The sequence below is a fragment of the Cinclus cinclus genome, chromosome 1, assembly GCF_963662255.1.
Source record: "Cinclus cinclus chromosome 1, bCinCin1.1, whole genome shotgun sequence".
NCBI lineage: Eukaryota > Metazoa > Chordata > Aves > Passeriformes > Cinclidae > Cinclus > Cinclus cinclus.
This window is the reverse complement of record NC_085046.1, coordinates 19,955,876-19,977,309: the sequence shown is the minus strand read 5'-3', so window position 1 is coordinate 19,977,309 and position 21,434 is coordinate 19,955,876. Positions and strand designations below refer to the sequence as shown.

The following is a 21,434-nucleotide window of genomic DNA, read 5'->3' as shown; positions in this document are numbered from 1 at the left end:
TCTTCTAAAACATAGGAGTAAATAAGGGCAGCACAACTTATTGTTCTAGTGTATTTTTTTTCTTTACAGATTATTTGGAAAATTTGGCCACAAGTGATTTTCAGTCTGTCAAGCATGGACAGCATTTAATTAACACGTACAGATACTTGAATATTTTTGTGGCTTCTATCTGCTCCTCTCTAGAGTAAATATTTCTAAGGAGCTGGCTTTCATTTTCTTAGCTCGTGTAGTCACTACAATTAAAATTACACAGTATGTCTCCAGTGATTTATATTATAGGAATAACAAATACAATGGAAATTGCTGGATATAAACAGTTTAGCCACTAAGAAAAAATACATTATGTATTTCTTCAACTTTCCAATAAGGTGCAACCTTTTACAAGCAAAAAACCCATACCTTAGTCACATGAAACTGCATATATATACAATTCAACTCCTCCTAGGTAATCTCCTGCCATGGACTAGGAGAATGGATTCACTATATGGATTCTAGGACCCTTCTCACAGGTTTTATATTATTCTAATAATCTGAAAGCCATTTATTTTTCTATTTCTTAAAAAACCCTTTGAAACTGAATAAAATTGTGCCTTCTTGGTACTAACAATCTGCTATTTTAAAACTTGGCATTATCTGATTATATGCTAAATGTGAATGTATTTTTGACAACATGTTTTCTAAATATCAACAAAGGATATTTTCAAATACATTTCAGAACCTAGACAGAAGAAAAGTGCCCTTAACTTTTAAGTTTGATATTTCTGGTTTGAACAAGATGATGCTATTTCTTTAACTTGAGTAATACAGTCATGAGATTACATTAGTCCAATTAAAGTATATAGTATACAATGGCAGTTCTACTGTACACTTCACTTACTATTATATTAACTTGAACCCCCTGGAAAAATAGAGTTCTGTGAAAGGAGACTCTTGACAACAGTATTATGAGCTCAGGAATTTCTGAGTTAGCTTAAAAGATGAAGAAGTATTTCTACAAATTGGCCTTATTTTTTCAACAGGGCAAATCAAGATTGAAAACATGAGACAAATCCTTTCAAAGTCATCTGTAGTGTGCACACAGCAAATTGGCTCAAGGTCAGAGGCCAGATTGTGCTGCATTTATCTGAGGCAATACTCTGAAGGTAGAGGTCTAAGGGGTTGGGACAAAGAATGGAGGAAAAGGAATGACACTTCATCCTATATTTATTACTCCCAAATTCTGAGCTGCCTCAAGGTGAAATGCTCAGCAAGATATGCTGTAGCGTATGGCAGCTCTCTCACTGCTCCAATCTTTACCTAACAAGAGGCAACCAGGCCATAGATGAATGTTTCCCCTTCATGGAACAATCCTCATCCTTAATCTGCTCTCTGTTCACTCCTGGAAAGGTTGTGCCAGGATTAGGTGTCTCCTCCTGGAGATGACAATGTGTAAATGCCTTTAATAAAGCAATTCTTAAAGGAGGCTGGTACCTGGGAACTGATACCAAACCAAACATAAGTTGGCAGAGACATGCACCTGAGATAAGGAGACACTTCTGATCGACTATGGTTTATGGGATAATTTGTACTTAGCAATGCTCCCCATCTAATATTCATAATCAGAAAACATTTCACAACTCTGTGATACATATTTATTCAGAAAGATCCAGTATTTCACTTATTTAGGAATATAACTTTCATTGAGTGTAAGGTAGAAATGCCTCTCTAAGAAGAACAGACTCACACTTTTTAAAACAAGCTTGCCCTTGGCACATTAGTGAAATTAAGACATTTCATGTGGTAAGAATGGGACCTACCTTTTTAGTCTGATTCACATTTACCAAACTGCAACTTCAAAATGCCTTTGCCATGAAGCTGAAGGATCTGGTTGTATTCTTTGGGCATTGCATGGAAACCCGGTTTTGGCAGCTGGTTGTCGTAATAGTGGTGGCTGATTGGCATCTTCTCTGTGGATTTTGAGAAAGGCCAGAAGCCATAGAGCTTCACATTCTCACACAGCTCAAGAGCAGCACTAGTGATCATAAAACCAGATGATAACCGGTAGGCTTTCACGCCCTTAGTTCTCCAGAACTGGGCAAGACTTTTCAGGTAAGTGGGGTGAAAAAATATTGCCCTTTGGGTAGCTTTGAACTCTTTCAGAGTGTGGTATACTTTAAAAGAAGTGGCTGTGTTGCTTCTGAAGGAAAATGCTGGGAGTAAAAGAAAAGCATCTCCATAGACCGCAATGTTTTCCAGAAATTCTGTCTTCTTTTCATTTAGCTTGCTGTATCTGGAAAGTACAAAATTTTAGAAATGGAATGTAGTATTGATACAAACATTACAGACTGGAACAGCACAACTGCATTTGCAAAGATGCATTATGAACTCTGCTGCTGCAGTTCAGCCTGTCTACACTACAAATTTACATCACCCTATTATGAGTTCTCATGTGCAGCTATGAAAATTTGACTGTTGTACAATAAGAGCACACTACATAGGACTGAACTGGCAACACAGGAGATACTGAAGCACATCAAATTCACTGTTAATGAGACTAGGACATATTTCAAGAATTGATCAACCTAAGAAATTAAGAAGAATGACAAAAAAAAAAATTTGCTCATACTTTCTCTATTTAAAAATACACACACTACAATATATACAGTGTGTGTTTGTGAAATGTGTTTTTTTACATCAACAGGTGTACAAAAATCTCTCTTCAAAATCTCTGTCTGCCCTGTGTGGAAATTCAAGGATGCATGTGAGAAGTCTTGGAGTGTTAAAGATTAGTGTGTGCTCAAATGTAGGATATACTTTTAAAATAGCTAAAAATATAGGCATCCCTGTTTATATCCTTCCACTACAAAGGGAACACATGGATATCTATAAAGACTTAGAGCTCTAACTTCACAAATAGTGAGGATTTATTCTCAGATGCTTTCAGTCCCCGACAAAGAACAAAGAGACTTAGTTCTCACCACTGCATAATTCTGTGCTCCCAAATACTGACTAGTGAAATTCCCAAGTTATCTGAGAAGTGAGGAAAGCAAGGGGGTCATTCAACTCACATCCTCCATAGATCTGTCTTTTCTGAATCACCTAAATGTATGGAGCTTCTACCCTCTTTGGGACTTAAAGCACTGAGTCCTCCTTTGTAGGTAGTTGTCTATTTGAGTAGTGTATTCTTACCTTCTAAAGGCTATCAGAGAGCACTTTTTACAAATGGCTCCAGCAGAAGCTGGAAAATTTGGTATAATTTCTCTTCACAACTTGAGTAGTTTCAAACCCTCTTTTCATGCAACACTTCAAGACAGAGGACAGCAGCCACTGCCACTTCCATTTAAAACATTCAAAGAAGAGTTACCTCTTGCACAATTAAATTAGTGCAAGGAGTGATATGTCCCTTTTCAACCTGAGGGGGTTTAAACTTGCAGCTTCTGGTTCGAGAAAAGTGCCACTACTATGAGACTCTGAAACAAAATGAATGAGAGAGAGTCAGGCCCTCCTACTGACCCTGAACCTCTGTGCATGCAGGAGTCACAAAGCCAAAACAAGCAAGAAATGCCTGAGCCTGTGTATAGGAAAAGTAGCTGAAGGGTGAATTTCTGGCCTCCACTACAAGAATTTTCTCTGTTTTTACTCAGTATAAAGTACTGAACCTCCAGGACAGAATTCAAATCCGTATTCCTCCTTAGTCAGAAACTGGGATATCTCAACAGTGTCTCAATCTCCTTTCCAGCTCTGCCACTGTAAGAAGTGTAGCTCAGTTCCATTAGGACACATAAGAAATGTGCTTTTCTCCAAGAGACTTCACCTACATTTTACACCCTGACAAACACAGCTCAAAAGCTGATTAACCTTAACAATAATAACATCAGACTAAAGCAGTATGCAAATAAAGAATTGGAAATTACAGGGAATAATGTCAGAATAGGTCTTCTGAGAGAAGAAACAAACTTGGTTCTGCTAAATGGTACCAACTTGTTTCCTGCTTTTTCTTCAAAAGCATTTACAGTTTTTTTCTGAATATTTAAATAAATACTTTTTAAAATAATAAAGTCCTCTTATACTCTCACTTAATCCTCCCACAGGTTTATCTCCTATTTCCTTCAGTGTAACTCCTATTAACCCTAGTGTGACTTGATTTGGCTAAAAAATGAGTGCAGCTGTGGCAGAACACTTTGATCAAGCCCAGAAAAATTGTGGATCAGGTCAGACGTCACCAAGGATGCTGAGTCACTGAACAATTTCTCTTCCTCATATCCTTGTGCAGCCCCACTAACATCAGTGAACTAAATCTAATTTTGGAGAAGAATAATTCATCTTCATTAAAGTTAAAAAAAGGGTTGGGTAAGCATTAACACAGTTAGTACTCATTGCAAAAAATGAAGTTTCATCCCTGAAACAATGAAAAAATGTCTGTTAGTAATTTCTATGAACCCACTGCAGTTTTCCTTTCAAGGAGAAAAAAAAAAAAGCTTTGCCTTATGTTGTCATTTTGACAATACAGTTATGACAGAAAATAAGATACAGGAAGTTTAGCTAGCAGTAAATAACATGCACAGCAGTCCTTTTCATAGATAAGCTTCAGTTCCAGCCTGCTGAAGTTGTCAGATTAGTCAGGCTGGCCTTATTAGATTTTCTTTTCATCAAGAAGGCGAAAAAAACCCCACTTCTGCTGGGAAAAAAAGTGTGTGAGCAAGCAGCTTCCATATGGATTGAAAAAATGGATGACAGAAGCTGGGCCTCCATTCAGGAAACAGCCTCCATCAGAACATACTCTAAGCACATTACCTAAGAACATGTGCTCATGGTACTGCTGATAGAGTCAGACACACATTTCCAGGCTTTCCTGATTTATGATTACAATTCCTTTCTAAATGCTTGGGGTCATAAGGGTCATGGAGGGAAAAGAAGAGGCTTGGGCTTACAATCAACAATTTTACTCTGCCATAAATTGTCTAGTATCAGCCAAGGCTCTTGATAATCTGGGTATTGCTGACTCCTTTACGGTACAAAAACACCAGGTTTAGAAGATTTCCTTTTAGACTAGTATGTATTTTACATGGAAGCAAAGGCTTAATGAGGTAATCTACATGCACTGCTCTCTATGCATGGATTTCCATGAAAATCTAAATCATGACAAACAATTATACACCACTGCCCAGAAACAGACTTGCAGGAGTACTCACTTCTGAGCTATGATACTCGGATTAACAGTCACAAGGTTTGTTTTATTGCCAACATCTTTGCTAATATTTCCTGTGGTTGGAGGGAGGTTACACCTGAAATTGAGAAACATTTGTTTAAACAGATGTGCACCAGAAATGCTTTACAGTTATTATTTGCAAATTCCTCTCTTGTGCAATGACACTTTCACGTCAGCTCCCAGGGATGTCTAAGCACTTTACAAATATTAAATAAGGCTTACAGCACTTCTAGTAAAGATATTTAATCTACTATACAGATGGTTAAAATAGGGCACAGAGAGCTCATTTTCATAAATCCTATCACAAACCAGGAGCACAGTTAAAATCCCAGGAGGAGCCAGTCTATGAATGCCTTATGCTGGTTGCTAGGAAATATTGCCCCTCTTGCCTAAACAGTGCATTTCTGCTGGAAGTCTTCTACTCTGTCTTCTAACAAGAACATAACTTGCCCTATTGCAGAAACAGTGATTTCTGTAAAATGTAAAGAAAGTATTTATTAAAATTCATTCACTTAGTAAGTTTAGCATCTTAGTACAGAGATTTGCAATTTTTATTAAAACACTTATCTAACTGGAAAGAGTGTTCTTTTCTTTTAGATTTTCAAAAGCCCAAATATTAGGAAAAAGAAAGAAAAGGAAACAAAATCCAGCACTCTGTGTGACTGGACATCACTGAGAAAAGTGAGAAACTTCCCTCTGTTGCTGAGTGAACTACAAAGTGAACTACAAACTGTAAGTCACATACTGAGAGTGGGCAAAATTGCACTCAGACTGTGCCTGGTTTTCTCCCAGTCTATCCAGGAAGATTAAAAACACTACTTAAATAGATGGTTAATTTTTAAAATGAGAAACAGATTAAACAAATATCAGGGCAATTAAGTAGCTACATGGGTGAGCCAAACCATGGCTAAGTAAACACTTTGTTAAACCAGAGATACACGTGACATTTAATACCAGTCTCCTAAAGGATCTTAAATGACCAGAAATATCAGTTTCTCAACAATCCGTTTCACATCACTGCAAGGTGACTTAGCAATCACAGATCATACATGTGTCATCCAGCCCACTCTTTAATTAGAAAGCAGCATTCTGAAAACTACAAAGCAGAAGTATCCTTAAAGAGGCAGAAACAAAGAATTGTCAAGATCCTTCCTCATTGCTACAAACTGGCATTGGCATACTTCCAATCCTGCCAAGTTCTCAGAATGTTGGACACTCTTCAGGAAGATGAAGCATCTCTTACCTGAACACAAAGTCAGAGCTATCGATCTCAGCTCCACAGCTGGAATTCTTCAGAATTCCTCCATTTCCAACCACAGCACAGTTCTTGAAGGGATAGACTGAAAGAGGAGAGGACTGCAAACAAATAAAAAGATGCAGCCAATTCTTAATAAGTGTTTTGATTGTTTCTTTGTGCAGGTTTTATCTGGTAAATCCTAGTAAAAGCATTCACCGTTCAGCAGACAGGATTGCCAGACCTGGACAGCCAAGAGCCAAAAATAGGCACCAACAGAGAACCGTTACCTCTGCTATCAGAATTTTGGGAGAATAATACTGGATTGTTAAAACTGAGTAACTTTTAAATACACTTAACACTATAACTGTCTCATAGTGGACTGAAACCTTCACAAGCTAAGGAACTAATTTATACTGAAGATAGTTCAAATTTACCTATTTTCCTTTGCACTGTAACTGTCTGGGGGCTGTCATACGGTAGTTTACTTTCTTGGGTGATAGAAGGTAACTTTGTAAATTAACCTCACTTGTGTCATCACACAATTACATTTGAAGCAGAATAACAAATGTAGAGGAACCTGAAGATGCTATAAAGGATAATTATGTGCCCTGGCTTAACTCTTTGTGTATGGGAGGCCTCACTGAAGAGGTTACTGCTTCTGGCTGTTCACACTCTGCTCCTCTTCTTGTTACAGCATGCTGTCTTGCAGTGGGGAAGCTGAGTGGGAGCTAAGTGCATCCACTTGAGAACCAGTACAGTTCACAACCTAGAAAATTAATGTAAGTTGTTGGCCATTTAGGTTGACGTTAATATAGCTGGCTGTTATCCCAGTCTCAGAAACTTTTCATGTATGTTGCTCAACCTCTTCTGCTGTGGGAGCACTGACATTCACCAGAGGCCAACAACTGGGATACTTTGCAGAAATTAAACCCAGCTGTAAAAGTGACTCAAAACTTGCTTATGGAAAGCATTATCCTTCTTTCTTCTCTCATCAGCTTGCTCAAAGAAAAGCAAGAAGAGACACTGCTATGAACAAGACAAAAAGTGTGGGAAAAGGTGCAAACATCATATTGCCTGGCAATATATTACAAAACAACATGCTGAAATATTTTGTTCAATTCTGAAAGGATGGTAGGAGAACACAAAGGTCATGCATTTCTGGCTAATTTAGCATGCATATGAGCAGATAAAACATACTACCTTTTTCATTTCTCCAGCTTAAATTTGGAATCACTATATCCTCTATTGTAATGGAGCCAGTAAAGACTGATTCTCAGCAGTGTTAGGAAAAACATGCTACGCGTGGTAGCTGGGATCTCACAAATCAAGGATGCTAGAGGTGGGCAAGAGGGTTCCCATGTGCTCTTAGATTCAAGAAACCAAATACAAACTCTTTGTCTAGTCTCGAGGTCTTGTATGTCTACTGTAATCCTAAGGTACAAAATCTGATTCCTTTTCTCAACTTGTGTTTCTGGCTGCAAACACCCTGCCCCAGTGGGAAACAAATCTAGTGAAAGGCTTGGAAGGAATGTCCTATGAAATGTGGCTGAGGACTTTAGACATGTATAGTTTGGAGAAAAGAACAGGTAATCTCATTGCTGTCTGAGGAAGGGAAGGGGGGAGGAAGGTCCAGATCTCTTCTGCATGGTATCCAGTGATAGGACACACCAGAATGGTTCCAAGCTGCACCAAGGGAGGTTTAGATGGACATTAAGAAGCATTTCTTTATCAAGAGCATGGTCAATTGCTGAAACAGGCTTCCTAGAGAGGTGGCTGTTGTCCCCAGCTGTCAGTGTTTAAGAGGCATTTAGACCATGTTCTTAATAACTTGCTTTGACTTGATCAGCCCTGAATCGATCCGGCAGTTGGACTATGTGATCTTTGCGGGTTCCTTCCAACTGAAATGTCTCTGTTCTACTCTAGTGTGTTCTATGATATTCTGTATCAGGTTTACCACCAAAATATCATTCATAAGCTACATGCCCAAGCCTGCACTGGAAATAGCATGGGCATATGAGGAATATGAAATGTTCTTACAGATTGAAATGCCTTTAAAAACAGGAATGATAAAAGCAAGGCAAACACTCTCAGAGTATTTGCTCCTGAATTCAACTGGCTGCCAAGCCAGGCACCACTTGTGTTCTGTAGCCACTCTACCTCCAACCTATGATCTATATCTGTAAATGCCTCTACCACTGCAAAGGAAGGTGGTAAAAACACAAACCACCCTGCAAGGTGAATAAGGAAGTACATAAGTGCATACAGGGGCTGATGGGTCTCTTCCAGAGAAACCACAGCATCTCAATTACCAATCCAAAATATATATACTGTAATTATAATAACAGGAAAATACACAGTTCTTACCACAGGCAGCATCTTGAAAATGTCCTCTGTAATGAGGATAGTCTTTTTACTGTCCACTTCGTAACTCATGTTACTACCCAATGGGCTGTTGTTTTGAGAAGCAATAAAATTGTGAACTGCATCACAGCAGGAAGCTAATTCTGACCTGCAAAAAACACAAACAAACAAAACCTGCTCAAAGACATGTAAATAAATAGAAAATCAGGGCTAGAGAATCAGATCAATGAACACCAGTTTGAATTAACTACCAGCAAAAGGCTATATTAACCTTCTATGATGTAATTTCCTTTGACTTGCTTTCTTAAGCAAGTTCATTTTCACAGCTAATGTTCAGAAACTAATCAGATCAAGAACTGATAACTGTTTTTATCTCTTGGTCTCCTTTCCCCACTGAGAAAAAGTTACAATCAACCTCCTCAATATTAATTGCTAAGATTAATATAGAAACACTGAAAGACTTCAGTCCCCAAAGAATTAACACTTTGATTTTCACCAACATAGAACAAGGGGCTGTAAGAAACTAGAAGGCTGAAGAAGGAAAAAAAAGGAAATAAAAGAGATTGAGATGGAAGGTACTGGAAGTGGTACTTAGTGAATTTCTAGATGGTTCCAAGCCAATTAATTAATAATTAATTTCTGCAACTATTCATCACAATTTTCCTGTGCACAGTACCACAGATGTTAAATAAATTACATCACAACTTGCACATAAAGAAGACAGATACCTATGTGCCAGACAGATAGTCTAGCTGCTCCCCAAAACACCTAGCAGAAGTCCTTAAATAAATAAAAATGCAAGGGATTCACTACTTAAACCTTTTGTGGGAGTGAAGACTACCATTCATCTTACACTTCCTGTTACCTCCAAACTTATAAAAATATTATGTGCGTGAACATTCTATGTTATTAACAATGAAATGAAATGAAATGAAATGAAATGAAATTAAAATCCCCATCAGACCTTTGAAATCAGACCCAAAACACTATAATTCTTTTTGCTTTAGGCAACAACATCCTCTCTGCTGCCATGGGACCTGATTTTCAGACTGTAAGGCTGAAATATTCATGGCCAGACATTAGGTATCAATCGCTAGGAAACAGATTTTTCATTAGGTGAGATACTAAGAGAACTACTAACAATTTAGAGAAGAAAATATATTTATTTATAGCAGAATTTCCCAGAATTTTGAAAATACCACACTGAAGGCTAACTGAGAAGAAAAAATGTTTACCATTAAAGCCAAAGGAATATAAAAGCTTTATTTCATATTGTTTCAATGTTTAAAGTAAAACAAATGGTTGAAACTAGTTAAATATTAGAAGCCAAATTCTTCTTGAAAGTGAGCTGACTTCAATGGGGTAAGACACAGCTAAGAGAAGTTGCTTCATTTCACTTTAACAATGTAGACAAAGAAAAAACAAGAATAACAATAATAAATGTTTTTAAAATAATAATTATTATGAATATTATAAATATTATAACTTAATGTTTCTGATTGAACTGAGGCATAGTCCAGCACATAGGAGAACCTAAACATTGTTTCTCAGAAGACAGAGAACGAACATGTCTGGGATAATTCTTAATCTCACTTCTCTTGAAAAAATGGTCAAAATGAGGGAGAAAAAAAACTTGGGAAGGTTGGTTTGATTCATACATAAAATACAAAAGGAGACAAAGAAAGAAGAGAGCACCATTTCAGTTGCCAGACGACTTACTGGCATATATTAACTCGTTTTGAATACTGAGTTCTAAAACTCCTCCAAGGCAAAGTGTCCAGATGTATGAGGAACACTGGGAAAGACTGAGTGTTGGGAAGGCACAGATCTGAAATAACCACATTAGGAGAGTAACCAGGAAATGTCACTCCTGAGTGAGGAAGCAGTAGGGTTCAGATTTCTATAAGCTGCATTTGACTCCACTCCCTAAACACAGTGATTCCCACTAGCCTGCTCAAAACCTGAAGGGGCAGGGAAGATCTGTGGCCAGCAAAAACCACTAGGTTCAAGGCTATGGGTGGAACTGCAACTATGGTCTGGGGTCAGGAGATACCCACAAGGTGAAAACAATTGCTCTGTGCACATATAGTATCCTATTCTAAATATATGGCAAAGTAAAAAGGATGCAGAAAGGCAGTAGAGTGAAATTATCATGTCTGAGAACACTGGATGTTACTGAACCAGTGTTATTGTTTTTGACTGGAGCACAGTTGCTTTTCCTTCTTGTCTCTTTTTACTATAACCAGCTCTTTCCAATCTTACAAAATACTGTAGCAATAAGATGATTCAGATCTCACTTTCAGGTCCTAAGAGCACCATCAAGCCTCACCACTGTCCAGCACCCTGGGGTTGTCTAGGGTCTGTCCATCCTGTCTAGGGTCCAAGACCCTATTTCAATCTTCCAGAGCCATCAGTCACTGCCCCAGAAACTGGGGCCAGTCTCCAGCTGTGTCCATCCCATTCCCAGAGAAGTGCTCATGCCTAGGCTAGGGCTGCCCCATTCCTGGCTAGGGGTGGGATGAGCCCAGCTACCAGTTTCTGCTCTGCTGGCCAGGTTACTGTGCTGGAATCCCACACCCTGTCCCTGAGGAAGCAGCTGTCCCTCACTGCTCCCTGGCACTCACATGAAAATGAGGAATCACATAACCCTTAATGTTGATTTCCTTGTTTATTTTCTTGAAGCTAAATGAAGCAGGCCTAAACGTTATCTGTGTCAACCAGTGGACATTCAGAGAAGAAGGAATAATGCCAGAATATTCTTGCCAACATCAGTAAAACTGCTCTTTTGTGTATGATGGCTACCAGACCCTGAAATGGCAAACTGATAACAGATCCCATTCATTAATAGAGATGACATGTTTTTGCTTTTTATTACTCATTCCACAAGAATGAGTGCTTCAATAAAAGCAGAAACGGTGCGGAAGAAAAACAGATATCAGAACTAATAAGAAAGTAATAGTTTAAATTAATTTTATGCATTCACCAAGGACGTAAAACAGAGCCAAGCTAGTCCAGAAACACAGAAAACACACATAAAAATGCATACTGATTAATGACAAATATTCTTACAGCATCCATGCTAAAAATTTGGTGGTAGCAATAGAAACATTTTATTTAGATCAAATCATGACACAGAATCCCATTGTGCTCAAGCATCCCTGTACAAAGCACGTAACCTGCAGACAGTATTAGCCACGGCAGTGTATTCAGCAATCTGTTCACACAGGATTTTGTGCAAGCTGTGAAATGTGGTAATCTACAACTGAGAGCAAACAATGAAGAAGGAGTAGAGACTGGGCAGGTCAAGCAATCTATTACTGCAATTTCATCAGAGTATTAATGTCCTTCATATGTGATCTGTCAGCAGGTGACATCTCAGTGAAGAATATTCGCTTCATAAAATTAACCCATGTATCCTACAAGGGCTCTATGTGAGGAGTTGCAAAGCCAAGACATTTTAACTCCTATCATGCCACCTGGGAAGAGGGAAACTTAAGATAGTGGGATAAGAAACAAGGGTCAAGATCTTAAGAGCACCAAACAGTAGTAATTTTTTTTTTTTTTTTTTTTTTTGGACTAAAAAGTGATTCACATTGTTCTGGCTGGGAGAAAACCCTAAGATATGGAAGCAGCTCCTGGAAGATAGGATGCTGCTATAGAGGCTGAACATCCATCTCATACCTTTCATAACATGAATGTAGCTTACAGTAGGAAGGTTTAAGTACCATCTTTTATCAGAGACTGCAGGATTGCCCTAGAACAAAGGGTGTTTATGATCTAGTCACAGTGTGACAAGTTGAGACTGAAGGTGATGTTTGAGTCAAAGTACTCAAGTTTTGTAGAGCAGTAATTTTGGAAAATATCTCCTCTGTAGCAGAGGTTATTACTGACAGTTTCTTTTCCTCCAATATTTCTCCTGCAGGGATTTGGAAGATGAGTGATATCTAAGAGTTATTTTTTAATCCTGAGGCATAACTCCAAATGCAGATATTTCTTATGCCAAGATAAGCAGAAAGCGAGTTAACTGCATTATCTAGAACAGTCACTTGTAATAAGTGGGGAACAAAATCAGAACCTAGAAAAAGACTACATCATTTTGACTGGTAATACATATCTCATTGGACTAAGTAAGTACAGTCATGATAATCTTAGTCAATAACCTAAGCAAACAGGTGTGCTGCATTTGTCTGGGAAGTTTTGATCACATTAGACAACACAGAGTCATACATAGTTGCACTAAAGAATGGTTATTGTTGCTCAGCATACACTTCCTCTGCTTTTTTTTCTTTGTGGCTGAAGGGTGCAGGACCCAAGTTTGTATTGTTGTTCAGCTGATAAAGAATTTTGAGCCTACAGCATCCAAATAATTTCTTCAGGTTCACGGCTGCTGCGACCTTATGAAAATCCTTTATTGAAGGTTTCTCGAAGCAAGTTACCAAAATTGTTTTGGCTTGTGAGATAAGCCAAATTATGTTATTTTCCAACTGCTATGCAGTTTTTCCATGCTGAACTGTTGGCAGTAACAGAGGGCTGTTTGCTTTGATTACACATTTCCAAACTTTTTCTGCATAACAAACACTCCATATGGATAGTCCATTGTGTTTAGTGGAATAGACATGCTCTAAATATGTTGATATAGTTTCTTTGCAGCTCCTGCAGTTGCTCTGTAGCCAAGATAGCAGCAAAATTAGCTACCATGGTTCTGTGCTAGTATGAATACATGCATTTTAGCTGATTTGTGCCTTCTGTACAGGCTGCATGTGAGGGCTGGCAAGTCAGTATGCACACATCCTGAAGATACTGCAAACATCTCAACATCATCAACAATTCAGTGTGGACCAACCACAAGGGCTAAAACAATTAATGGTTAGTCAAGGGTTAGCAGACTCTCTCAGCTGGTTCAAAGGCCAGGACTGGTGATACAGGTTACTCTGAGTGACATTGGAAGAATCTATAATGAGTATGAGACTTGCCTTCATGTAAAACCACCTGCAGAGTTCAAAAATTTCCCATTCCACCAAACCTTTCCCATTGAAAATGCTTCAGTACAACATCAGGGCCTGTGGATCTGTGGCCTGAGGCATTTGTCATTCCTGACAACAGTGTGGAATATTTCACTGTTGTTATGCATTGGACTAAACTGGGATGGGAGGAGGAGAAAAATTGATGAAGGTAGACACTGCAGAAGTATCAAAATATTCAAAACATTGTTAGAAATAGTAGATGCTCTACTGTCCTTTAAGGCCATTACAGGAAGGATGAGGAAAACAATTTTAATTTGCCCTAAAGAAAGTTTAAATTCCATATTAGGAAATACACCAAAAGAGATTGCCTAGGTGAGGTGCAAAATTTCAACAACTGAAGTATTTTAAAAGTGATCAGGACAAACTTTTTTAATAATGGTGTAAAGCTATTTGATTTTAAGTCATCATTTACAAACATCTATAAAGTGAATGTTTGTTGGCAAAAACAGTATCATATCAGTCCTGTTAAAAAGTACCTGCACATTATTGACACTGGTAATGCCTACATAGATGCATCTCCTTGCAGATTTTCAGTTACCCTAGACACAAAAGCATCACATAAAAGAGAACCAAACACTATTTATATACCAAAAAAACCAAATTATAACTAGCAAATATTTAAAGCTGTAACTCCTGTGAGTTAAGTGAACTTCCCAGCACAGCTTGTAAATTCAAGAACAAAGAACAAACGATTAAAGCAAAAAAAAAAAAAAAAAAAAAAAAGATGGATTACTAGAAACCAGAAAAAGGTTTGTGCTTGCTTATTAAAGCAAGCACATAAGTCTGTTAAGCTTGTTGTAATAGCTTACCTAGCTTGGATATTTATAATCATTAGTTCATGTGGGTTATTTTGCTGTACATGTGAAGGCATCAAAAGTTTCACACTGCAGAGGTTTCATACTGCATAGACAGTTGGGACAGTAGAAGAACAAAAAATTCCACTGCATAACAGCAAAATTTCAAGGACACAACTACAAGCAGGAAGACTAGTTCTTATCTATGTCCATTTCTGTAATATTTTATAATGAACAAACAATTGTCTTATTGTACTGCACTGGGGGCTCTAGATAAAGATACAGGCTTCTCCAGGCTCTTGTCAATCCAAGTCAATGCGTCAATCAAAGTGCAATGAGGCATACTGTGAAATATTCCAAACTTTAAGAAAAGGGTGGTTAAATCTGATATCTGAAACAGAACATGTTGAAGGGGAATGATACACTGACAGCCCTTGAATTGCCTATAAATGAAGTAAAATCATAAACGTCTAAAACAAAGAAAGCCAAAAGGTTTGAATCTGAAGTCAAGGCTGAATATGTAAAAAGCATAATAAAAGTTTCAAACCAAAGACTATTTAGAGTCTGCCATGAAGACATAATTATCTCAGACTGATCCAAAATTAGATTCTCCTTATAGAAATCCTCCATTCTTTAGAAAAGTACATAATAGTCTGTAGGCCAATTAAAAGATTCAAGCATTTCTTCAAATTGTCATTAATTACTATCTCTCCACCCATCTTTTTCTTTCCTGAAATAAAATATGTCTTTGAATATATACTCATTATTTTATAGATCATCTATTAAATCTGTGCAGCAAATGTACTCTTAATTACTCTACAGTCTGAGTTCTGGGTACTGTCTTGCAAACTGGAGGATATCAGAGATTACAGCAGAAATATTGATCTGTTTAGTGTTAGAAAAGCTATTGATTATGTGGTGGTGTGAACTTACATAAGCATAAATTGACCTTGCAGTGTGTTTTATTTGTGTTTCAGCTGGGGTTCATTGCAGTACACAGATGTGACAAGCAATAGTGTTATATGGGTTAGAGGGTAGCCTGCAACAAAACTAATCTCTTCAAGAAGTGGTATTCTATAATCTGCAAGAATGTTTAGCACACACTTTTGAGAAGAGATATTAAAGCAGGAAAAAAGTAACAGAGGTCAAGTGGAATAAAAAGGAAGAGGGAAAATAACAGGACTAGGAAAATGGTTATCTTCTAACTCTTATTTTTAAGAGTCTATGCTCTTTTTTTAAAGTAATAATGTCCCTCTAAAAAAGAAAAAAAAAAGATATTTTGTTTGAGGGCAGCATTCTGCCAGCTAGACTGCAGTGTAAGTAATATCAGGAATTTTAAAATGGTGTTTTACACCTAGGAATAGCCTTCTCCCTTCAGTATGAGATGCAAATAAGGCTTGCCTAGAATGTCTTTTCATGGGGAGAGGGTCCAGTACCCACAGCTCACTGTTCAAGTGTGATACCACTCCTGAAGTGCTGTTGCATTGCTTTGACAGGCTTCAAGCTCAGTCAGATAGCCAGAAATACAATGCTCAGAGGCTTTCTGAAACACAGCATCTGCTCAGCCTTTCTCCCCTCATTTTGAGACGCGTTTTAAGCATTTTGTAGTTTTCTGCAAGAACTGGAGTCACAACTATTTTGAAAACCTGCAGATTGATACCATTCATGTATAGCCCAAATGAGAGTAAATCAAGCTTAAAAGTCTAAAGCAGAGATGTGGAGGCATAAGAAAACAATTACAGCTTGCACTTAATTGGGCTCTGTAATTTCTTGCACTAATGAAATATTTCTTTAAAGTGGAAAACCTTTGAAGAATACTAATATAATAATTAATATTCAGGTTACCTAGGGAACTTGAGACTCTGCTGACTGTAGCTAGAAGATCCTTCGCAGAAGAAGCTATGCAGCACAGCCTTTTCTCCCTAGAGCTTTTAGGATAACCCTTCTAGGCAGCTGCGAGATTATTTCCTCCACTTTTCCAAGTTTCTCTCTTACAGACAAGAAATCCAAGGACTTGTTCTATCTAAAACAGATGTAATTCTGGAAAGAGAGGAAGAATTCAGTTGGGCTTAGAAACCAAGGCATAATGTGGAGATGCTAGATAACTGAAGAGCCGTAAAGAACAAAATAAATTTTAAAAATGTCAGAAGAAGACAAATTTTATAAAGGAAAATAATGAACTGAATAAAAATATAGTTTTCTATATGTCCCTAGGAGCAAATATTGGGGAAGACTCCCAAAATCACTGTTAGCAGGATACTACTTACACCACTCTTAACAATGGCTGACAAATACTACTGTGTGGCACAATAAATCTTAACTAGATTTCAAGAGCAATGAACCAAATGCTTACACTTGCTCCTCTGAGGGCAGCCTATACCTGGCTATGCTGATGTCACCATTACAGACACAAAAATAAGTGAAATGCCAGGAGATTGGTTCCCTGACAGAATCTGGACAAAAGTCAACCACAGAAGAGTGACTGTGCATATGGGAGGTATTAGAGATCATGGCTTGTACTTGTTTCCTGGTTCTTCCTGATTTTGAGAAATGCATATGTAAACATCATGCAGCCATCAAGAACCAGTGAGCATTGCCAGATAGCAGCCTAGCTGAGAACATGTGGCCCTGGACAGCAGAGCAGCTTTAGAGGAAGACATCTGGGAAAGGGCAGCTCTCTAACAACAAATGGACACATTTTGCACAGCTGCAGGATAAAGCTGAGCCAGGTAGTAGGGGATCAGCCTGGCGTCCTGTATTCTGCTCTCCAACAGTGAATTGGCAAAAACATTGTAGTTTGTGCCAGACATGGCTGTCAGCTGTAACCCTTTTGCCAAATAAAAAGGCAAGTATTTCTTTCCTGAACTGCTCTTCTAATTTATATTCTTTTATTTGGCCTGGATCTGCTGGGAGAGTGGCTCAAGATGAGAACGGATGTTCTCCTTGGCACACAGTACTGACTTCTAGGAACATAGGAGTTTCTGGCTTAAATCACATATTCCTTCACTCCACTAGCAACATGACAGAAGCCAACAGCAAAAGCTGCAAAGGAAAACACAGGAAATCTTCTCTGAAAAATTAACTATCCAGGAGAAGCTGCTCTTGAACCTTATTAATTAGAGGTTAGTTTATGCCCTGAAGCGTAAGACATTAAATCCCTTATAAATATGCATGCCAGTTCTTCAGAACTTCAGGATAATAGAGAGATGTCATAAAATTGACACCACGTCTGGGAAGCATCTAAGCGTTCACTCCATTTAACAGATGGACAAACAGGAAACGAAGTCAAGCAGCTTCTCTGCAGTCTTGTCAGCAGGCAGACTCCTGGTGGCACTGGCAGGTGAATAATGCGACACGGGCTGCTTCAAGCTTCTCCTGCTGAAGGTGGCTGCCTGTAGTACCCAATTTCTGTTGCACAGCTCCTGAGAGATTAATTTCCTCTTCTGGAAATGGGTGTGTTTATCTACCTACTTAATGAGATTTTCAGACTGTATAATATTTGTATTACACAGCTATTACTGATACTAGGCTAAGTCAGAAAAAATAAGAGATCTACTGCCTAGGGATTATTAATTCATTTATTTCACTACAACTCCAGAAACTTTTTCTCCCCCTTAGCCCCATTAATGCATCATTTCTCAGCTAAAGTGCCCTTCCAAAGATAGTTGCAGCTTAAGTCTGATAAATAAGTCTGGAAGTGCTGTAAGCATGCAGATTTAACCAAAATATGGTTTTCTTTTTTAAATATTTTTTTTTAAAGACTCTACTGATCTACTGCTAAGAGCCTTGAAAATCTCCAGTATGGTCATGGATTAAGGACAATAAAATTTTAATATCGCATTTCCAAAAAGCAATAGAGAAAACTGAAAATGAAAAATAGAAAGACAAGACTTATGCAAAAGCACCTATCTTTTGTAAAATAATAATTCTCAATGCCCTACACCAAAGTAGCAGTCCTTAGTCATATCAATGCAAACCTCTGATTACATCAAATCAGATCAAATTTCAGGAACAGAATACATAGTACTGTCATCAGAATTGCAGCATGGGTTGTGTACATATGTAGTAGCTAATACTCCAGCTAGTTTGGATGTTAAAAACCAAGGAAACCATAAGAGCACAGCCCTTGAATGTTGATTCAGTAACAAGTTTGTCCAGCCTGTGATGAACCAGGGATTTTACAAGATGGTTTTCTGCTTGGTACTTAAGCTAGTAAGATCACCTCAATGTACATGCAGTCCACAATTTTTTGCTGGCTAAGTGATTCCCACAGTTTTTTCTTCTGAGTTTTTCCAGTTTGATCATTGGTTGCATAACCCACCTTGACTACTTATGACCCACACTCCTTGCTGGAAGCCAAAGACAGCATAACGAACAGTAAGCATCCTGTAGATAAAGTCCAGTCTTATATGATGTTTTGGATGCTTCACTGCCATAGACCTAGAAGATATAGAAGCTGGCTTGGTGGAGGGGAGATTGTATAAGCAATAAATGAAGAAGTCAGGCTGGACCAAGGAGCAGCTACTGTTCCACTGATTCAAACACCCAGTACAGTACAAGTAGAAACAAATATCTGGTACCTGGTGGCTGGTCCATTTGGAAGGAAGGTAAGTTTAAAACAAAAACTAGATTGGAAAACAAAAAGCTCAGATGTAGCAGGGTGAGGAGCAGGTGACAGCAGCTTCATCTGTCAATTCTGTGCAAAACACTTGTCTGTTCTGAAATGGAACGGGATACTTTACAGCTCCTTTTCATGCTTGATAGCTCTGTGCACAGCTAAGGCCTGCCTGAGTCAATGCAAAGTCTCTTTAATTCTGTGTATACTCCTGCCTCAGCTTTGGGAAACACCATTAGTCAGCTGTGATACATAGCAAACACAGCAATTTATGTTGCACAAGACCTTTTACCCTGTCTCCCCCCACCCCAAAACTACTTCTTCCAAAGGGATGATGCACAGCATGTGGATGTTAAGCTCTCAATGCTAGTTAACTCCAAAGAGTTGGAATTTAGGTCAATTTATTTATTTTTAACAATCACGACAGAATCTTTAAATCTGATCCATGTAAAAATTTAACTCAAGACAGCTTTTTTCCCTGGAGGCAACAGGGATGTCACAGTGAAGCTGCTCTTTAAAACCAGCATGATTTCAAAACGAGAGTTTAGGCTTTTCATAGCTCACCATCCCTACTGAGCATGTCCTTCTGTCCCATCCCAAACAAGGACAGAAGGAATCATATGCTGTCATGCTTAGGGGCCATGACATGTAGTGACAAACCTAATGAGTGCCTTGGACACTTCTGTAATACAGGCAATGGTCCTGGGGTAAGGTACACACTGCTTCATTACAGCCTTTTATCAGTGTGTCAGTTCAGATGGACAAAATAACATTACCAGTACTTATTTAACACAGTTGGATGTATGCCAGAAATATTTTAATTCATTATACTTCAGTTTACTACTCAATATAGTGAAGACAGATGAAATTAGTTATGCAGTTCTTTTATTCTGCTCACTTTACACAGTTAAATTCCAACAAACAAGAAGAGCCCCAGCATAAAAAAATTCTTAGAAACAGCTACAAGCATAAAAAATTATCTGTTTAAAAGGGAATATTTAAATCTATGGCTTGTTAGAAAAGATATAGGGCAAACAAATTTTCTAAATGAGACAATGAAAATTACCTGAATTTTGTAGATTCTTCTGGTTTCTTTACCCAGGTGCAGTTCTGCAGTTTTGTGACTATGTGAAGATAATAATCTTCTGAGTACCTAAAAAAGGAAACAACATCAAACACTAGAATATATATGTATGTATATTTAGAAACACTCTCTAAAAACATTCAAATTATGCATTTATTAATAATAATGTGCATGGCGCATATATAATAGATTGCTTTTAGAACTCCATGACCTATTTTATTTTTGTAATTTGTAGCAGCACTATCCTCATTTAACTAGCATGACCTATTAAACATCTCTTCTTAGTACCGGTATCCTAATGAACTTCATAAACTTTCAAAAGTACACTTGCTTCAAACTTACATAACTGACCAAAAATATTTTGCAGTTATTAGAAATCATCTCAAGTGCAAAATTCCAAAATAATATAAATAATTCTCATGTACTTGGTGGTTTAAACCTTAAAAGCTCTTGCAGGCCAAGATGAAACATAACACTACTATACCTTTTCTTACATTTATTTTATAGAGTTTCCCAAAGCTCAATCATCTAAAGACAACAGACCAATATTTACAGATATAAGTTTTCCTTTGAACTGTCTCTAAAATAAAACAATCTACTATTTAAAATGATCCATAACTTTGGTTATATTGCTACATATACAAGCCCAGTCAAGAGATCTAAATTTGTTCATAAGTGAAATACTTTGTAACATGCAAGTCAAAAGAATGAAGACATTTTTGCTTTCATGTTCAATGTTACTACTTCTCCCATTTGTGCCAGGATCTTAATACAGGACTTTTAAAAACAGTAAGTGACTTATAATAACTGGGGTAATAGGAAGAAGAGATGGAATGGATGCTATGACTAAAATTCTATGGGACTCAAGTCTTCATACAAGGTCTAACTTGTATTACTTTAACAAAAATAGCTTAGTGTTGACCCAAACAATCATGAGTTTATTCAAGATGTCACTTGGAAGTGTCTATTTTGAACAGTTTTACAGGAGTTGGGATGGCAAGAAACATCACTTGTTTCTAAGTGGAGCATGAAAATTGATAAAAAGCAATATATAAAAACATTCTGGTGGTTGTAGCAGCAGAGGTCAATTAGGTAATTGAAAGCTTCCTTCTCTCTGCTCCACATTCAAAA

At 37.8% G+C, this 21,434-nt stretch overlaps 1 protein-coding gene across 2 annotated transcripts in view; it reads right to left on the bottom strand.

The window, feature by feature from the left end:
• Positions 1-1,800: 1,800 nt before the first annotated feature.
• The window catches only part of ST8SIA6 (ST8 alpha-N-acetyl-neuraminide alpha-2,8-sialyltransferase 6), a 33,319-nt gene continuing 13,685 nt past the window's right edge, over positions 1,801-21,434 (bottom strand). For both annotated transcript variants that reach the window (XM_062494523.1, XM_062494531.1), the window contains exons 4-8: positions 20,286-20,372; positions 8,790-8,934; positions 6,432-6,544; positions 5,172-5,264; positions 1,801-2,269 (exon numbers count right to left, since the gene is read on the bottom strand). In XM_062494523.1, the coding sequence (XP_062350507.1) occupies positions 1,801-2,269; positions 5,172-5,264; positions 6,432-6,544; positions 8,790-8,934; positions 20,286-20,372 (907 nt within the window). The remainder of the gene's footprint in view (positions 2,270-5,171; positions 5,265-6,431; positions 6,545-8,789; positions 8,935-20,285; positions 20,373-21,434) is intronic.